The sequence below is a fragment of the Marmota monax genome, unplaced genomic scaffold (genome assembly GCF_021218885.2).
Source record: "Marmota monax isolate L192 unplaced genomic scaffold, Marmota_monax_Labrador192_F-V1.1 WCK01_AAM20220418_F8-fsc00052, whole genome shotgun sequence".
NCBI lineage: Eukaryota > Metazoa > Chordata > Mammalia > Rodentia > Sciuridae > Marmota > Marmota monax.
The window spans coordinates 2,340,975-2,361,423 of NW_026693473.1; the positions used below are offsets into that span (position 1 = coordinate 2,340,975).

General features: G+C 35.1%; 1 protein-coding gene across 7 annotated transcripts in view; it reads left to right on the forward strand.

Moving 5' to 3' along the window:
• The first annotated feature begins 1,818 nt into the window (after positions 1-1,818).
• The window catches only part of Stxbp5l (syntaxin binding protein 5L), a 350,200-nt gene continuing 331,569 nt past the window's right edge, over positions 1,819-20,449 (forward strand). For 5 of the 7 annotated variants that reach the window (XM_058583477.1, XM_058583480.1, XM_046457988.2 and 2 more), the window contains exons 1-2: positions 1,819-1,970; positions 3,135-3,331. In XM_058583477.1, coding sequence (XP_058439460.1) covers positions 3,143-3,331 — 189 coding nt within the window. In that variant the 5' untranslated portion in view covers positions 1,819-1,970; positions 3,135-3,142. Of the gene's footprint in view, positions 2,043-3,134; positions 3,332-20,449 lie in introns of all 7 variants that reach the window. The other 2 variants (XM_058583478.1, XM_058583479.1) reach the window with 2 other exon arrangements.

Genomic DNA, 20,449 nt, shown 5'->3' on the forward strand with positions numbered 1-20,449 from the left:
CTGGGTATTGTCTTTCTTTACCATCATCAAAAGACCAGACCACCACTTTTTATAGGCTTTCATTTTTTTTCAGTTTTCATTTATTTGACAATTAAGGAGTCTCAGACAGACTTGCCAATGTAGGGGAGGAGGGCATCTAAATCCATTATTCTAGACAGAAATGTTTAGTGCACTAACAGTTAAGAAAAACTTTTTTCCTTTTGAAAAGAAAAAAAAGACATAAAAAGAGTAAAGCAAACTCTTCAGCTTTAATTGGCACCCATGTTTGGAGAAAAAACAAGAAGAAGGAAAAAGGTGAAAGAGAGTCCATACATATGTAAGTCCAATATAGGATTCAAAACCCTACCAAGATCTAGGTTACATAGACATGGCATTTGTTTTTTACCTCTCCCAAACATGATATAATTGGGTACCATCTTTTAAGTCTTTAATAACCATTAATAAGTCAACAGTTCAAATGCTTTAAGAGCCTATTACAAGGAAATTATTGTGCCAGATACTAAACAAGTTAGGAGACATACAATCCCATGATTACCTTCAAGAGTTACTGTTTAGTTGTAACAATAAGAGACAGTATAAGGAGTCACAAAAAAGAGTAAACAGACATTCGAAATGGGAGTATGAGCATTGAGTTGAGGATCTGAAAAACTGCGCTCTATTCCTTTTCTACTACTTCCTTGCTATGTGCTTAGGCAAGTCATATCTCTTGCAAGTTGTCTTCTTTCTCTACCACCCCCATTCTGAATGAAGGGTGCGATGGGGACAGGTGTCATTCTAGATCTGTAAGATATAAGACAATAAATATTTGAGATGATTACTTATGAGCTCCGTTGTGTTGCCCTAACTGAAGTATACAGTTAGTTGTGAGCAGCTTTCCTTTTCACAGACTGACAGAACTAGGTCCAAATTTTCCCCAGTTCGATAGCAAGTCAGTGCTCAAAACGACATCTTTCCATCCAGATGCACTGCACCCAATGGCGCAGCTTCCAAAATGATTATTGTGACTCACAGAAAAAGTTTGAAGTGTATTATCGACAAGGTTTGCTGAGAGAAAGACTTCTCTTAAAAATTAACTTTCGATATGTGAAGATGACTGAAAGGAGTAATTGCACTTCTAAGAGTGAACAAGGTGAGTAATCAAATCATTAGGATCTTCAAGCCTACATATGTCAAAACCCAATTGAAATGCAATTCATTCTGGCAGAAATGACCCGTCAAGCCATAAATTGGTAACAGCTCAGTAGAGGTTAATCGCAAATAGAAGTTGAGCGCAGCTGGCAGGGTAGGTGAAGAGAGCTCAATAGATGCACCTGGCGAGCGGGAAGAGGTTTTCGGAGGTGAAAAGCTACAAAACACATGTCCAGTTCATAACATCACCCAAAGCAGGAGCTAAGGGAGCTCTGCAGACTCGGACTCCAGTCGATCCAGTTCGCATGTTTGCAAGCATTCTATTAATTTACACTTGCGTCCTTCAACAGGTAGCACCAATTACAGCCCTCAAAGCACCGCCGGGGTGTACTGGCCAAAATTGCTGTCAATCAAATACCTCACCTACTTTTCTAAATTCTCCCCTCCCCCTTTCATTGGCTTTTTCTCCGGCCTATCCTCTAATTTCTTCCGCGCCTGGAGACTACGGAACTTGGCGATATGGAGCATAGGATTGGCGGCAAGGCAGCTCCGGCCCTTTGACGTCCCAGACCGCTCCACCCTTCTCCCCGCCCGCGCAGCCGAGGAGGGGGGGGCGGGGCGAAAGAGGGGCCGTATCGGGGCGGGGCTTGCCTCCCACGGCGGGAGGGCGGAGCCTGTGGTGGAGCCCGCCTGCTCGGTTAGGACCTCGGAGAGCGCCTGGCGCCGCGACCTGAGGGATCGGAGAAGCGGCCCCAGCTCGGCCGGACCAACGCCTGCGAGCTCACCGCCCTACACGCCTTCAGCTTCCCGGGCTGGCAGGCGGCTAGTGGCGTCTGAGGAAGGTGCCTAGTCCTGGGTCAGATATTCATCGTGCAGGGACGCCACGGCCGTCCAGCCGCGGCTGGCTCACACCTGTGTGTGTCTCTGTGTGTGTGTACGTGTGTGTGTGCGCGCGCGCGTGTGCTTGTGTGAGTGCGCCCGCTTGTGTGAGTGCGCCCGCGAGAATATCTGTGAGAGTGTTTGTGTGTGTTCCAGCTGGGCGCGCGGCGGTGTGAGGGTGTTTGTGTGTTCGCGCTCCCGCGGGCGGGAGCTCCGCGCCACGGTGCTCGGCCCAGGGGAGGGACACCGGAGCGTCGGGTTCGGGCTGCAGCCGTTGCCGCCACCACCTCACGTCCTCTGAGAGCCGCCACCTTGCTGCGGAGAGAGCGGACCGCGGGCGGGCGAGAGCCGCGGCGGCTGCGGGCTGCGGGCTGGGGGTGGGAGCAAGCGACGCGGGGAGAAAAGGGGGCAGGAGATCGGGAGAGGGAGGGGGAGGTGGAGGGACAAGTGGAGGCAGCTGTGGTCGCCTCTCGCCCCTCCCGTCGGCTGAGCCTCTGGGTCACCCCCAAATGATTTTGGGACTCGGGCTGTTGGGTTTGGGGACGGAAAAAGGCACTTTTGCCCCTCACTGCCCAAATTCTCTAGTAAGAAAAAGAGCGTTGAATATGATGGGGAGAGAGCCCGGAAGATGGTGGCAGAGTAAATACTGGCTCCCCCCGCAACATCGTTTTTCTGGAAATAAAATATTCTGAACTGAACCTTTAGAAGAAAGCCCGCCTTTAAGAGAGACACAGGGGGGTCTTAGTCTATTGGACTCTGGTTTGATTGTATAATAATGATGATATAATGCTAATGACGATGATGACACTGCCTTTTATTTTTACCCCAGTGCTGATAAAGCGTAGCTACAGCTGGGGAGAAAGCCCTTGAAAATCTTATATATGAGGAGAGAATACTGTTGCTCTTGGAGTTGTGTTTTATTTATTTATTTTATAAAGATACGTGTTTTTTTTTTTTTAAGAATTCAAATTTGACAAAATGAAGCCTCTTTTTCTTTTTCTTCCCCAGTTATAGCCAATGCTCATAAAATGGAGATTGGCTTGGCTAATGAAAAGATAAAAGCTTTTCCTGATCTGATTCCATGTGTTAAGTGGCCCCTTTCTTCTTTCCTTTGAATTTCTCAACAGTGTTTAAAATGAAGAAGTTTAATTTCCGAAAAGTTTTGGATGGCTTAACTGCCTCCTCCCCTGGCAGTGGTAGCAGCAGTGGCAGTAACAGTGGTGGTGGGGCTGGAAGTGGTTCCCTGCATCCAGGAGCAACTGCAGGGATTCTTAGAGAGGAGATTCAGGAGACCCTGACTTCAGAGTATTTCCAAATTTGCAAGGTAAGTTTTGAGTTGGTTTAATGCCTATCAATTCTTTGTTGTTGCAAAGGAACAAGGGGAACATACATAAACCCACATACATTAGGTACTGGAAATTGTTGAGATGCCAGCATCAGAGTCTGGTGCAGAGAACCCTGTGGGTAGGTCAGTTTGAGTTAACAAAGACATTTCAACTTTGGCATCAACTTAAAAAGCAATGACAGTTTAGCGAAAGAAATAAGTACACACAAAAAGTAGAATTTGCAAGATGTTTTGTCCACCCAATAGAGGACAAAATATAATATTTATGTATGAGTAGTAAACTGAAGAAGATAATCACTTGTTTTCCTGAACTAGCATTCAGAGAAACTAATTGTTATTCTGTTTTACTGTTCAGTATAAAACGAATAAAGTATTAACGTGTTGCTAGAATGAAGTAGATAATGGCTACATAAATATATCTATTTTTTAAAGGATCCAGTGGCATTGCCTTAAAATTATGAACATAACATAAAAATATCCCCAGATTTTTAGACTCTTCATAAATGTATATATAAACAAATTCATGGTCTTACTACTTGTAAGAACTCAAAAATAGTTAATGTGCAGTTTAGTGAGAAAATATTTTAGGTAATTATACTCTGATGTTGAATTTCTAATGAATAAGCAAAAAATATATAGTTTCCAATAGGATGAGATGAGAATTTATAAAACAAGCATTATGTTAATATGTTGAGATATTATAATATCATTTTTGATCTAAAGTGATTTATAATCTTTATTGCACTTTTTTGGGTTACTTTGAAATGTACTTTTGACATGGTTTATGCAAGAAAAAGCTTTAAGTCATTTGTCTCATACAAATGAATATAGTTTTATAAATGTGCTTGAATACATAAGAAAAAATAGTAAAATTAGAAATCACAGAAATTAAGAACCAAATATTGATAATTTAAGGAAATTCTTTTTGGAATTATTCAATAGTTTTTGTAGTAAAAAATAATGTATACATGAAATAAGTATCAATAATTGCTTCAGCCTGTATTCCTAGTAGGTTGTCATAAAAGCATTAAATCTGGAGTTATTAATAATTTAAAAGCCAATTTTATTCAGAATTAGATTAAACAAACAGATTTAATTTTAACTCACTGTGAAATTTTTTTACAATATTGATTTTTTTCTCAATATGAAATAACAGATAGTTTGTCAGATTGAAGAATGGCTTAATAGGGGTGATGAGGCAAATGTGCAAGAGAGTCCCAGAGGCCAAATTTGAACTAACTAGGTAGGGGGATTAGGCTTTGATGCGCTAAACTTGGACATATTGCTATTTCTATTCCCAGATTCTGAAAATTTTTTTCAAATTCCCTCAATTCATGGATGTAATAGTGATTCTGGAGAATTTTGCTAGGGATATATTAGTATAAAAAAGCAGACTGGCATGGGCATTTGAGGATATAAAGCTGGTAGAGAAAATATTCAGATCAAATATTTCAGAAAAATATGTGAATGTAAGAAAATAAAATGGAATACGTAGTCATCTACCTGTTCAGACAAGAGATGGTCATGGAAGTGGCAGCAGTTAAGTATGTACTACTTCAAAAATATATGGCATGGTAGGAAGAACACTGGCTTAGGATTCAGAAAATTTGTATTTTAAGTAAAAGTTCTATTGTTTGCCAGCTAGATTATCTTGGGCAAGGCATTTATCTCCCTTGAAATTTCATTCCTGCATCTGTATTATGGGAATAAATATTTCACCTCTTCTTATCTGTAAGAGGTTATTGGAAAATGAGAGAAGACAATAAGGTGAAGGTATTTGCATAGATTGGAAAGGGTGATAAAATGTACATTGTATTGTTAAAATTTTAAAAATTGCCTTTTTTAATAGTGGAACAAATATATCTTATAATAACATATATTACAATAATAGGTAATGATTTCCAAATAAATTATAAGGATAGATATCTATATAAACTATGTACCAATAGTACTGAAGTCTTACTAAATGGGGAAAATACTATGGCATTTTTGAATAGGAATATAGTTAATTTTAAAAAGTGGTTATAATTGTATTATAGGGTACCTAGTCTATAATAAAATATATAAAAATGGATTGAGAAAATTCCATAATTAGAGCTATTACTAAAATGGGGACTTCATTTCAACTCACTGATTAAATGTGCCAATGAACATTTTATTCTGAGTTCTGAGGAGTTGGCACCTTCTGGCCAACTCCTTTTCTACCTTTTCAACATGGCCATAATTAAAATGTGCATCTAGAAAATCGCCCCCCCTACTATCTGATGAGTCATCAAGTCATTCTATTTCCTAGTGTTTCTGAAATTTATTCTCTTTTGTCCATTACCAGTACTTGTTCATTCCATCATATTTTCTTGCGTGGCCTCTTGAAACCACTTCTTAACTCATTTCCTCACTTTTTGTTTTACCTCATTACACGTCAGTTTGTTGTAATAATGTTATTTCTGAAATACAATGTTAATTTTGTCATTTTCCTGTTAAAAATTCTATGTTGATTTCCCTAGAGCAGGGGTTCTCTACAAAAAAAAAAAAAAACAAAAAAAACTTTATGTGAAACCCTGGTAAATAACACTTATTAGGAAAAGTAAAAGAATGTACTTTTTGGCATATATTTATCTTATAAATTATAACAAGTTATATATCTGTGAAGATAAATTTTAAAAATATTTGGTTTTTGTTGTATAATATCCACAGACAGATATGAGGGCATTGTTAGCTTTAAAAAAAAAGTGTAAAGCTGTACCCTTTGCAGCCAATGAAATAACTATAAGAAGAACATAGGAAAAAAAAAGATGAGCACATCAATTTACTACATCTTGTTTTAAATTCAGCATGTATTTCAATGCCCCTGTTATTTGTGAAAGATATGAACTTGAATTCTTTGAAGTACAATTTTAAGCCACTGCTTTATACAATTCATTTCAAACTGCTTAACTTCCATATAGTTCCCTTCAGAAGGAGTTCCTTTTTACCTTTCCATCCTCATTTCTCTGGTTCCTAAGGCATTTTAGGCTCCCTGAAAGCATTATATTGTTACATATCTTATGCTTTTTCTTGTTCTGTAGCCTCTGACTAGAATGCTTTCTTCCACCTTTAATGTAATTGAAGAACTCCCAATTTAACCTTTATCGTGTCAGTCACTACCACTGTGAAACTGGCTCTGGCCACTGCCTCCTCATCTACCTACCCAGGTTATTTTATTTATTTTTTCTCTTTTGTTTTCGTATGGCACCTGACATTTATCTATAGTGTAAATTTAGCACCTTGTGATTTTTAAAAAACCTATCACTGCTATTATACTATGAACTCTTTGAAGTGAAAATATGTTTTATTTTAGTTTTTTACTTCCTTATTGTTAGAGTGTACATCAATTAGCAGGCCAGTGTTTATCAACTCTGTTGTCTAAAAGAGACTCTGGCCTCACTCCAGTCTTGGAGAATCAAAATCCCTAGGGATAGGGCCTAGACAGTTGCATTTTTAAAAAGGGCCCTACAGGAGATTTTTATGTATAGTTAATATTGAGAACCATTACAGTAGGCATTGATATGCTTTTTAAATGAATGAAGCAGTGTATACATGGTTAATTAATTGAAAGAGATTAAAGCAGAAAACTGTTACTAATGATGTGTCTTAACCATTTTAATTGAAAACATATATATTAATTTACAAATCACTTGATTAATGACCAAGATTTATTTTATTGAGTGGCCATCTCTTGCCTAGGCTACCATAGCCTCTGTGTCTTCTCCCTAATTTACTCAGGCCTCAGTGCAATGAGTGACTATAGTTACTCTGGAGTTCTGTGTGGATCTCCTATAAATCATTACAAGTTTGTATGTATAACTTGCTGTTTTATTAAAGTGTAAGGACTTAGGCTTTTGAAACAAACTCAATGTTACATCTATGTGTGTGTATACATATACGTAAGTATATATATACATGTATGTGTGTGTTATAAATTATTTTCATCCAGGTGGCTAACCTGGACCACACCTAATTAATCTGGTAGCAGTAAAATGTGGGTATTGAAGAGTAGTTTACTAGTTTTAAGCATTTAGTGAACCATTAAGTGTCTGTGTGTGGTACAGTGAAATTGCAGAGTTTTTGTTAATCTAGTGTGTTAAAATTAGTTTTAATTAATATAGTAAGTTAAAATTAGTTTTGAGAGCTTTATCTTTAAGATATTGGAACTTCATAATGGTCATGTGAGAAAGGCAAGGCAAAGAAAGTGTAAATATTGTAATTTTACTGATAAAACATCTGAGGCCAGAAAATTGAAATGATATCCTTAGGTCTGCAAGTTTGGTAAGAATCATAGGTAAGTTTAATATTCTGTTGTTCAGTTCTTGAATCTAGTATTTTTCATTCACCTTTCTTATTTTCTGAAAAAGACAAAATATGATAAATTCCTAAGGAAGCAGAGAGACTTGAGAATATAGATGATCCTGTTCTATTTCTTCAAAATATATACCAAAGCTGATCTTGTGTCTTTATTGCTTGCACTGCTACCCTGATCCAAACTCCTACATCTCTTGATTGAGATTCAAACAAGGTCCACACTGTATTTTCACTTGACTTAAAGTTATAAATGCATAGGGTTTTTGATAAAATCAGTTAACCTGTGCTTTTGGATATGTTAATTAAAACTGATTCCCTTCTGAACTGGAAGGCTCTACGTGAACAAGTGGGTGCACTATAAGAGGACAAATACAACTTTTGAAAGCTGTTTTGTACAGATGGTAAAATTGTCTAAGGGGTTGAAAAAAATATTTTCAAGTCAATGTAAGCCATTCTATTTTGTGATGCCCCATAGGGTGGGCTTTAGTAAGAATGTTAGTAAAGAGAAGCCAAAAGACAAAGTATTTGCCAAAGTGAATTAACAGTGGGGTGGATTTTGCAGATGCCACTGGATATTAATTTTTAAATATGAATTAAGTTTTTGGAGGGACTTTGTAGTGCTTAGAATAAGGTTGTAGAGCAACAAGCTGAAAGTAAACTGGTTAAAGTATGTTATTTCTAACTTGGATTTCTCCTAAGTTATAACCTATTTAAGACTCAGGCGAATAGGCTAAACATTCTTGAGTAACTGAATTGGAATGTGGTTAAGAGGATGATCAGAATACAAATGAGGGGCATTTATTTATTTATTATAAATAATGTGTATACTATGTTTATTGGTTTCTTATATAATTCAGAAAGTTCCTTATTCTGATGTGCTGCTATCCTTTGGTAGCACATCATTGAATTTTTCTTTGTTTATTCCAGTTCCATTTTAACCAAAATTCCTTTATCTTTGAGGTAATAGTCAATATATTATTGTACTTTGCAATAGCTACACAGTGTAATTTGGTGATGTCACTTATTATGTAAACACTTATTAAAGGCTTATTTACATATAATTCTACACAGGTCACTTCCTAATTGAGCCATTATTTTTTTAGAAATGAATTTTCAAAGCAAGTACATACTCTATGAACCATTTTTTATGATTTATATGATAATTTGCATAATTTGTATACTTTAATTCATTCTTTATAACTTCTATGAAAGTCTTATTAAAAATCATTTTCTTTGCTGCCTTTCTTCCCCTTTTTCTTGTACTTATGCTATTTTTGAAACATTTTATAATTTTTTTGCTATTTTTCTTTTTGTGCTTTGATGCATTAATTTAGCCAAACATTCTTCTATTCACTTCTATAACAAGTCTAATACTTTTATTGGGACTATTAACATACCAGAATAACTCAGTCACAGTTTCTATTTTATTTGTTTCTTCTTAAAAGGGCTGAAAAATTTTTAGTTTTATTGTTCAGCTCAATATAAGCATCAAAGATTTATCTTCAGATTACTTCTTTTTATAAATTAATTTTTTTTTAGTTTCAGATGGATACAATACCTTTATTTTGCTTATTTTATGTGGTGCTGTGAGGATTAAACCAAGTGTCTCACAGGTGCAAGGCAAGTGCTCTACCGCTGAGCCACAACCTCAGTCCCCAGATCATACTTTTTTTCCCCTGATAACATACTTTGTCTTCATAAAAAGCAGGATTATACATATACATATACATATATTTATTATTATTTAATTTTGACATTTTTTTCAATGCCTGTTTATATCATTCTAAGAAAGCCCGGAACAAAAGATACATATCTAGAAAACAAGGTTCTAAGTTGAGCATCTGAAAGTTGGTAGCTAAAGAAAAAATAAGAAAGGAAAGGAAAATATGTCAGGTATAATTTATACACAATCGCATTTAAGATATCAAGTACTCGGATCAACAAATTTTGAAAGTCATTTACATCTGTATAATTATCAGTCACCTCTACCCCTTTATGGAGGCCACTAAGTTCTGACTCCTAGCACCATGGTTTACTCTTGCTTGTTCTTGAACTTCATACAATACACACCTGTAATCTCAGTGGCTTGGGAGGCTGAGGCAGGAGTATCGCAAATTCAAAACCAGCCTCAGCAATGGTGAGGCACTAAGCAACTCAGTGAGACCCTGTCTCTAAATAAAATACAAAATTGGGCTGGGGATGTGGCTCAGTGGCCCAGTGTCCCTGAATTCAGTCCCCGCTAAAGGGAAGGAGAAGTTTCCAGACTTAATTAGAGCAAGACATATTCTAAGCTTTATAATTATGTCAAAATGGATTCTACTGTCATGTATAACTAAAAAGAACCAATAAAAATTAGAAAATGAAAAATGATATATGTTCAAGGAGATATGTTTAACCTGATTAAACATTATGCTAGATATTCAAGTATCCATTATTAAAAGGCACCCTGTTAATTAGTACAATTTTTGTTTTTATGTATCAGTTAAAATTTTTTAAAAAGTTAGAAAACTTTTTTTTTTTTTTTAATTTAAGAGGCAATAGGCATGGCATGGGGCTGAAGTTAGAATAGCTAAAAAAGAGTTACTTATATTAGCTTGAAAAAAGGGTCTATATATCACTGCAAACATTTTACACTGTTGGAGTAGTCTTTTTCTAACCATTTATTTTTTATTCTCATATATTGGCAAACAAATTACTTGATACAAGAAAATTATTCGAGGTTAAATAATGTCCTTTGCAAATACATATTTTAAAGACAGTGTTGTATGTAGTTGGTAGTAGGATAGCCAGGCTATTGAATGACTCATACTCATAAACTTGACTTGGTATGATGGAGATTCAGGCAAGAAAATAGTAGAGTCATAGTAGGCAATTAATCTAAATATTGTATTTACTTGTTTTAGTGTGATCATATATAGGCTGAGATTAATATTCAAGATAAAACCCCCCAGATCTTGGAAAACTATAGAGAAATAGCAATGCAGGAAAAACGGTGATACTGGACAAGAATCCAAATACTTAAGCTGATCTTGAAGAAACAGGATTTAAAGAGCTTTGGGGCACCAAGCCGCAAAATGAATTCAATGTCAAGTCTTTTGACCAAGGTTTTCCTAATTTCCTTAATGTAGTAATGGATTACTTTTAAAGGAATAGTTATAGTTTGATGAAATTTTCAGTTTCATTTTGAATGAAATCAGTCTCTTTCTTTTTATAATGGCACAACTACAAGAAATTTTGAGCATTTTTTGCCCTTATCCTCTCTGTCGAGGTTAGTTCTAATGAGTGGTTGTTCTTCATTTTGTTAAATGATTTATTCATTTCTATAGTTTTTTCCTCATCTTTCTTTGTTTAGTCTTTCTTTGCTGTCCCAATTGTACCAACTCATATTCTGCTTATTTCCAGACTCAATAATTTCTGGTGCTAAATTGTCTTGAAACATTTTAATATTCCTTTTAAGGATCCTTACTTCTTTGACCTACATATTATTTAGAAATGTGGTGTTTAATCTCTAAGTATTCAGAGGTTTTCCAGCTATTTTTCTTTTATTGATTTTTTAGTTTTAATTGCATTGTGGTCTGGGAACATGTTTTGTATTATTTCTATTTTTCTAAATTTGTTAAGGGATGTTTTATGGTCTTGAATGTAGTTTATCTTTGTAAATATTCTGTTTGAACTTGAGAAAAGTGTGTATCCAATCAATTGGTGTTTAGCTCAACTATGTCTTTTTTAAAAAATAATTCCATTTTATTTATTTTTTTATGTGGTACTGAAGATCAAACCGAGTGCCTCACACATGCTACGCAAGCCACAACCCCAGCCCTCAACTATGTCTTTAATAATTGACCTGTTGGCTCTGTCAATTACTGAGAGAAGGATGTTGAAGTCCAGCTCAAATAGAGGATTCATTCATCTCTTTCTCTTTGATTTTTTTGCCTCATCTACTCTGATGCTCTATTTTTAGACACATACAGATCAGGAATTGTTAAGTCTTCTTGGGGAATTGACCCCTTTTTCCATTATGTGATGCCCAACTTCATCCTTGGTTTTCCTTTTTCTGAATTTGGCTTTGTCTGAAATGTAGCTACTCTTGCTTTCTTTTTACTATTGTTAGCATGGTGTTTTTCTTCATCCCTTTAATTTTAACTGACCTGGGTCTTTGTATTAATTTTTTTTTGACAAACAACATAGAATTAAGGACTTTTTTCTATAGTTTCTGTTTTTTAGAAAAAAAATGTGTTGGTGTATTTGTGGGAAAGTCTCTGGATTTTTGTTTGAGAAAGTCTTTGTTTGTCCTTCACATTTGAAGAATGATTTTCTGGTGTATAGAATTGTAGGGTGTGTTTTTTTCCCCCCAACATTTTAACTTTTTTTTTTTTTTTTTTGGTACCAGGGATTGAACCCAGGGGCACTTAACCACTGAGAAACATCCCCAGTCCTTTTTATTTTTTATTTGAGACAAGGGTCTCACTAAGTTGCTTAGGGCCTTGCTGAGCCTGGCTTTGAATTTGTGATCCTCCTGCCTCATCCTCCCAAACCACTAGGATTACAGGTGTGCACAACCACACCCAACTAACACTTTAAATATTTTAATCCACTTATTGCTTGCATGATTTCTGTAGAGAAGTCTGATGAAATTCTTTTCCTTGTTCTCTATAGGTCAAATTTTTGTTTCTCTGACTTCTTTTAACATGTTTTTTTTTATTTTTCTGCAGTTTAGATATGATATTATAGGCATTTTTTTGGTATTTATTCTGTTTACTGATCTCTAAGCAGTATAGAACTGTGGTTTGGAGTCTGTCATTAATTTTAGGAAATTATTCATTATTGCTTTAGATATTGCTTCTCTTTATTGCTTTCATCTTTCTGATATTCCCAGTTTTATGTGTATATCAAACCTTTTGTAATTATCCCACAGTTTTTATATATTCTCTCCTTGCTCATTCTTTTTCCTTTTTGCATTTTCACTTTGGAAGTTCCTATAGAAATTTCTTCAGGTCTCTTCATTCTTTTCCTAGTTGTGTCCAGCCTACATATGATCCAATAAAGGCATCCTTAATTTCTGTTACAAGGCTTTTGATTTATAGCATTTCCATTCCCTCTGCTTAAATTGTCTGTTTTTGTATAATGTCCACTTTTCCATTAGAGCCTTTATTAGCACCTGTATGTTGACAAAATCATACATGCAAGGAATTTTATTTCAATCCCCATTTTCCCCTCCCATTTTATTCCCCTGCTCCCTCCCCCTATTCTTTCTCTGCTCTATTGATCTCCCTTTCACTCTTTTATTTATTTTTTATTGGCACTTTCTGCATATACATAATGGTGAAATCCCCTTAGGTACATTTATATTTACACATGACCTAATTTTCTTCAATTTATTCCATGTTTCCTTGCCTTTCCCATCTTTCTTCCTCCCTCTTGTTCTTTACCTTCTACTCTACTGATCATTCCTATATATGATATCTGATATCTCCCCCACTATCACCTTCTTTCCCTTATTTTGCTCTATCTTCTAGAAATGAGAAAAAACAATTGACCCTTGATTTTATGAGTCTGGCTTATTTCACTTAGCATGATATTCTCCATTTCCATATATTTACCAGAAAATATCATTATTTCATTGTTTTTATGACTGAGTAAAACTCCATTGTGTATATATACCAGATTTTCTTGATTCATTTGTCTATTGATGGGTTTCTGGACTGATTCCAAAATTTGGCTACTAGGAATTGTGCTGCTATAAATATGAAACTGGCTCTGTTTCTATAGTATGATTGTTTTAGGTCTTTTGGAAAAATGCCAAGGAGTGGATAGCTGGTTCATATTGGTGGTTCTAGTACTAGTTTTTTGAGTAAAGTTCATCCTGCTTTCCAGAGTGGTTATACTAATTTTCAGTTTCAATGACAATGCATTACTGTACCTTTTCCCTTGCATCCTCACCAGTATTTATTATTATTTGTGTTCTTGATAATTGCTATTCTGAGTGGAGGGAAATGAAATCTCAGTGTAGTTTTAATTTGCATTTCCCTGATTGCTAGAGATATTGAACACTTTTTTCATATATTTGTTGACCATTTGAGTTTCTTCTTTTGAGAGATGTCTGTTTAGTTCTTTTGCCCATTTATTTATTGGTTTATTTATTTTTGGTGTTAACTTGTTTTAGTTCTTTACATGTTCTGCATATTAATCCCTCGTCAGAGGAGCTGGTAAAGATTTTCTCCCGTTTTGAGGCATTCTCTGTATGTTCTTAATTTTCTTTGATGTGCTGAAGGTTTTTAATTTGTTGGCATTCCATTTATTGATCCATGGTTTTATTTCTTGAGAATAGGGATCTTGTTGAGGAAGTTGTGCCTGCCCTATATGATGGGAGTGTTGACCCTATGTTTTCTTCTTGTAGTTGCTAGGTTTCTGGTCTAATTCCTAAGTCTTTGATCCATTTTGAGTTAACTTTTATGCAGGGTGAGAGGTAGGGATCTAATTTTATTCTTCTACATGGTGCAGTTTTCCCTGCACCATTTGTTTAAAAGATTGTCTTTTCTCCAACATATATTTTTGGTACCTTTGTCAAATATCAGATGGCTGTAAGTATTTGACTTTGTCTCTGTGTCATCTGTTCTATTCGATTGGCCTTCCATGTCTATTTTGATTCCAGAACAATGCTATTTTTTCTTTTTTTTTGAACTATTTAGCTCTGTAATACAGTTTGAGATCTGATATTGTGTTGTTTCTTGAATCACTCTTCTTGCTCAGTATTGCTTTGGCTATTATGGGTCTCTTATTCTTCCAAATGAATTTAAGAAACTGTTTCCTTTTTCTTGTTCTTTGAAGAATATCTTGATATTTTGATGGGGATTGCATTGAATTTGTACAGTGATTTTGGTAGTATGGTTATTTTGACAATATTAATTCTGCCTATCCAAGTACATGGGACATCTTTTCATCTTCTAAGGTATTCTTCAATTTCTTTCTTCAGTGTTCTTTAGTTTTCATTGTAGAGATCTTTCACCTCCAGGTGTTTGTGTGTGTGCATATGTTTGAGGTTATGGTAAAAACTATGGTTTTCCTGATTTCTTTCTCAGCTGAATCACTGTTGGAATATAGGAAAGCTGTTGATTTATGAATGTTGATCTTGTATCCTGATACTTTGCTATATTTGTTTATAAGCTCTAGAATTATTTTGGTGGAGTTTTTTGGGTCTTCTAAATATAGATCATGTCATCAACAGAGATAGTTTGGGCTTTTCTTTTCCAATTTGTATCCCTTTAATTTTCTTCTCTTGCTTGATTGCTTGGGCTAGAGTTTTGAGAACTATATTAGTAGAAGTGATGAGAGTGGAGAGTCCTTTTCTTGGTATTAGAGGAAATGATTTCGGTTCTCTCTGTTCAATATAATGTTGGCTTTGGGTTTATCATTTATAGCCTTTATAATGTTGGGAAAGTTCCTTCTATCCCTAGTTTCTCCAGCATATTTTAACACGAATAGGTGCTGTATTTTATCAAAGGTCTTTTCTGCATCTATTGAGACAATCATATGATTCTTTTTCTTAATTCTGTTTAAGTGGTGAGTTATGTTTGTTAATTTGCATATGTTAAATCATTCTTGGATCCCTGGGTTGAAGCACAGTTGATCATGTTTTTTTGTCTTCTTAAGGTATTTTTTAATGCAGTTTTCTAATATTTTATTAAGGAATCAGGATGTTCTTCAGGGATATTGGTCTGTAATTCTCTTTTCTTGATTTTGGTATCAGTATTATACTAGCTTCACAGAATGTATTTGGGGGTATTACCTCCCTTTCAATTTCATGGAAGTTGCTTAAAAAGGAATAGCAGTCTTTCTCAAAGGTCTGGTAGATCTCAGATGAGAATACAAATGCTTCTGGGCTTTTTTTTTTTTTTTTTTTTGGTTTGTCTGGTTTTTTTGTTTTTTTGTTTTGGTTAGGCTTTGATTGCTATTTCAATTTCATTACTTGATATCCAGGTTCCTTACATGCTATTAAGGTTTTCTATATCTACTTTGTTCAATTTGGGCAGGTAATATGTATTGGAAATTTCTCAGTGTCTTCTAGATTTTCCAGTTTATTGGAGTATAAATTTTCAAAATGGAATTCCAGTGATCCTCTGGATTTCCAAATGATCTGTGATGATATTTACTTTTTTATCTATAATTTTGTTGATTTGGTTCTTTTCTTTCTTTTGGTTTGGGTAAGGGTTTGTCAATATTATTTATATTTTCAAATAACCAACTCTTTGTTGCATTGATCATTTGTAGTGTTTTTTTAATTCTCAATTTCATTAATTTTGGCTCTGATATTTGTTATTTCCAGTCTTCTACTGAGCCTTGTGTTAGTTTGTTCTTCCTTTTATAAGGACTTGTGGTAGAGCATAAGCTTATTTATTTTGTTTTCTCAGTTTTTTTAAAATGTAGATACTCAATGCTGTAAATTTCTTAGAATTGCTTTTATACCATCCCAGAAATTTTGATATATTGTGTCTCTGTTCCCATTTGTTTCTAAGAATTTCTTGATTTCTTCTTTCATCTTTGATCCATTCTTCATTTAAAAGGATAGTCAATATCCATATGATTATGTAGTTTGTAACTTTTTTCCTATTGATTGCTAGTTTCACTCCATTATGATTAAATAGGATACATGGGATTATATTGATTTTTTTTTATTTGCTAATAATTACATTGTGACCTAGAATATGGGTCTGTTTGGGAAAAGATTCCATGAGCTGCTGAGAAGATGATGTTTTTCACTCTCTTAGAGTGAAATATTCTGTAGGTATTTATTAGGACCATTTACATTATTTAGGTTGGATATATCTTTATTGATTTCATACTTTGATGACCTATCTGTTGGTAATAAGAATGTGTTGAAATAACCCAATATTATTGTATTGGGGTCTAGCTAGGATTTAATGTCAGGGTTTTTTTTTTTTTTTTTTTAATGAGGTGTGCTGACATTTGGGGCATGGCATATATTTACTGTCATTTATATATCTTCTTGTTGGGTTGTTCACTTTACTAGGATATGGTGGCCTTCTTTGTCTCTTCTGTTTAATTTTTGCTTGAAATCTGCTTTGCCAGATGCAAGAGTAGCTACTTCAGCTTGTTTACAGACTCCATTTGTTTGGAATAATTTTTCCTTTTACCTTCATTGGGTTAGTGTCTTTGCTTACTAGTCTCTTACAAACAGTATATAGTTGGATCTTGTTTTTTTTTTTAATCCATTATGCTAATCTGTGACTTTTAATTGGGGGAGTTTAGAGCAATTACATTCAGTGTAATTGTGAATATGTGTGATTTCCTACCATTTTGATTTTTTTTTGTTATATTTAATTCTGTCTTCTCATTTAGATGAATAGTCTTCCATTGATCTTCACCTATTTGGGAGCATTGGGATTTGTTTTTGTATTCTCTCTGCAGTTTGAGTATCTTATATAGTGCTGGCCTGGTGGCCCTATATTCTTTTAGTTTATCCTTGTCATGGAAAATTTTTATTTCCCCACTGAACTTTATTATTTGCTGGGTATAGCAATCTTGATTGGCAGTTGTTTTCTTTTAGTACTTGGAATATCTCCTTGAATTTAGTGTCTGAGTTGAGAAGTCAGATGTAAGCCTTATTGTTTTACCTTAAAATGTGACCTGATGTTTCTCTCTTGTAGCTTTTAATATTCTTTCCTCATTATCAATGTTAGGCATTTTGATTGTGATGTGTCTCTGAGAACTTCTCTTCTTATCTTGCCTACTTGGGGTCCTATGTGGATATCCCTCTCATTTCTGATATGGGGGAAGTTTTCTATAACTATCTCAAAATATTCTTAATGCCTTTAGCCTATATCTCTGTGTTCTTTTCTACCCCAATGACTCTCAGATTTGGTATCTTAATGTTGTCTCAGAGTTCTTGTATATTCTGATCATTGTGTCCCCTTTATTGCATACCTCTGTACTTAAGTTTGTATACCCTGTATTCAAAGGCTGAAGTTGTATTTTCTATCCAATCTATCTGTTGGTGATGCTTTCAAGTGAATTTTTAATTGGATTCATTTTAATTTTCATTTCCAGGATTTCTGATTTATTTTCATTATTGCTACTTATTGATATGGTCTTTCATCTCTTGTATTTGGTCTCTGAATTCATTCCTTAGATCTCCTTTTCATTCACTGAACATTTTAGTATTCAGTTTTTTATAATCTTTCTCTGGAATTTTCTCTACTTCCATATATCTGGGATCCTTTATTGGGGAGTGTGTATTTTGGTGGGATATATGTTTGCTTGTTTCCTGATGTTTTCAGAAGTCTTGGAATCACACAATTGAGATGGATTCCCCTTCCTCTTTTTATATGCATGTTCTTTTAAATGTAGTTATCTTTTTTATTTTAGGATTTATGTTTTTGATATATGAGTAGATTTTAAGATGTGGAATCTGAAGTTTCCCTCTGGTGGTTGTTGTTTTTTTTTCTCCAAGTTCTATGAGTTGAAGTAATATTAAGACTCAGATGGGGCTATATCATATGTAGGGTAAGATTCACTGTTGTTTGGATGAATTGTATTTCTCAGCAGTAAGATCTCTTCTCTGTGATCTTGAAGTGTCCCAATCACTTTTCAACCCCTCTTAGATGGAGGAAGCAGCCAGAATAGCACTAATGTTGGCAACAGATGTTCAGACTTAAGATAAATGCCTGTTGTTTACTTTGACATCTGTAAACACTAATTGCCACCTATATACGAATGGTGGGATCAGCATTTAACATAAGTACCAACAATAAAAAGGTATCAGACATTTGACAGCAGGTATCTAATATGTTGTCCATTGTATAAATAATCACAACAACATGAATGGATTATGAATTTCATAAACTGTATGATTCTATTATTTAGTGGGATTATAGTTTAAATAAAGAGAAAATAGGTGGGAAGAAGAAAACTGGTTTGAAATATGTTTTTTAAATATTTAAATATTTAGAAAAGGGATTGGAGTAAAGGCAAGAGGTAGGTAGCACACATCAGCTGATAAGGAATAACTGACAGTAATAAATCCAGAAAGAAAGAGAGGAAGTGGGAATAGGAAAATTTATCTTTAGTGGGGGATAAGAGTCAAGAAGGGGAGATAAGAGGGACAAGAACCAATGTATGAACAATCTAGTAAATGTAAGATCAAAACAACTGGAAGCCTTGTATAACTGAACCCCACCAAAGTTAAATCAAGGCTTAATAATGCAGAAGTTAGCATTTAATATGAAAGTATAATCATATGAACATACATGTAGTTTTCGAACCTATACACACAGTGAGAACACCCTCCCACACACACATAAAATCATGCATAATTGAAGAACATAAAAAGTTATATAATACAATGTAGTGGTTATTGAAAACATTCTTAAAATCAGCATATTACAATGACACAGCCACATCAATGTTTATAGCAGCTCAATTCACAATAGTTAAACTGTGAAACCAACCTAGATGCCCTTCAATAGATGAATGGATAAAGAAATGGTGGTATATATACACAATGAAATATTATTCAGCCTTAAAGAAGGATGAAATTATGGCATTTGCAGGTAAATGGATGGCATTGGAGATTATCATGCTAAGCAAAGTAAGCCAATTTCCCCAAAGGCCAGTTGTTTTCTCTGATATGTTGATGCTGATCCATAATGGGGGGAGGCAAGGGAAGAACGGAGGAGTTTTGGATGGGGCAGAGGGGAGTGAGGGGAGGGGAGGGGGTATGGAGGTTGGAAAGATGGTGGAATGAGACAGACATTCTTACCCTATGTACATGTATCATTGCATGAATGGTGTGACTCTGCATCATGTAGAACCAGAGAAATGAAGTTATTTCTATTTGTGTATACTGAGTCAAAATGCATTCTGCTATCGTATGATTAATTATATATACCATGTATAACTAATGTAGTTTTCTTTGTGCTGATTTCAGTTTCTCTGATTCAGATACCATCTGGGAATTATCAATTGCTGATAATTTCCTTTATGAGTTTCTGATCACCTGTCTGTACTCATAGCTGTGTAGTGCTTATAGATGTTTCCTATGTTGCACAGCAGCTACTTTCTATGCCCAGCAGTATTTTCTGCACCCACATAGGCTTCTCGCCCCTGGGGTGAACTATTTTGGAGTTTGCTTTCACTGAGCTTCTACCAACTCTATTCATTAAAATGAGCCTTCCTCTCTATAGGGGATTCTCCAAGTCAGTTTTCTTTATTTGTTAATTTATATATCTACCAGCCACATGTGTCTTTTGTTGCCTGCACTCCCTTTGCCACTGTTGCTGCTGCCACTGGCAGCCAAGCTTGTGTGTCTAATGTATTATTTCTTATATTATGTTCAAGTTGTATAATATTCCGTGTCTCTATGATTCTTTTACAGTTCAGTATTAAGTTCCAGTGATTTTCTTTAGTTACTCACCTCACTGAGAAGCCGTCTTCCTACTTTGTAGTTTGGTGCTGAGAAACTGCTAAGAAGTACATCCTTCCTCTAATCTACCATCTTCCAACAGGACTCATTCTTGTAGTGAATTTGTAGTCTTGGTCTGTGACCTGTAAAAGTTCTTTTCAGGCTTCCCCTTTCCCCTTAGTTGAGACAGGAAGGCTAGAGTTGGTATTTTTCTTCCCCTGATGGGGGCAGGAGGGGAATTCCCCCCCACCCCCGCGCTAATATTCAACTGTAAGAGCCTGGTGAGGCTTCTGCTGGTAAAATTTGAAAAAAGAGTAGGGGCACCTTAAACACGAATCTCT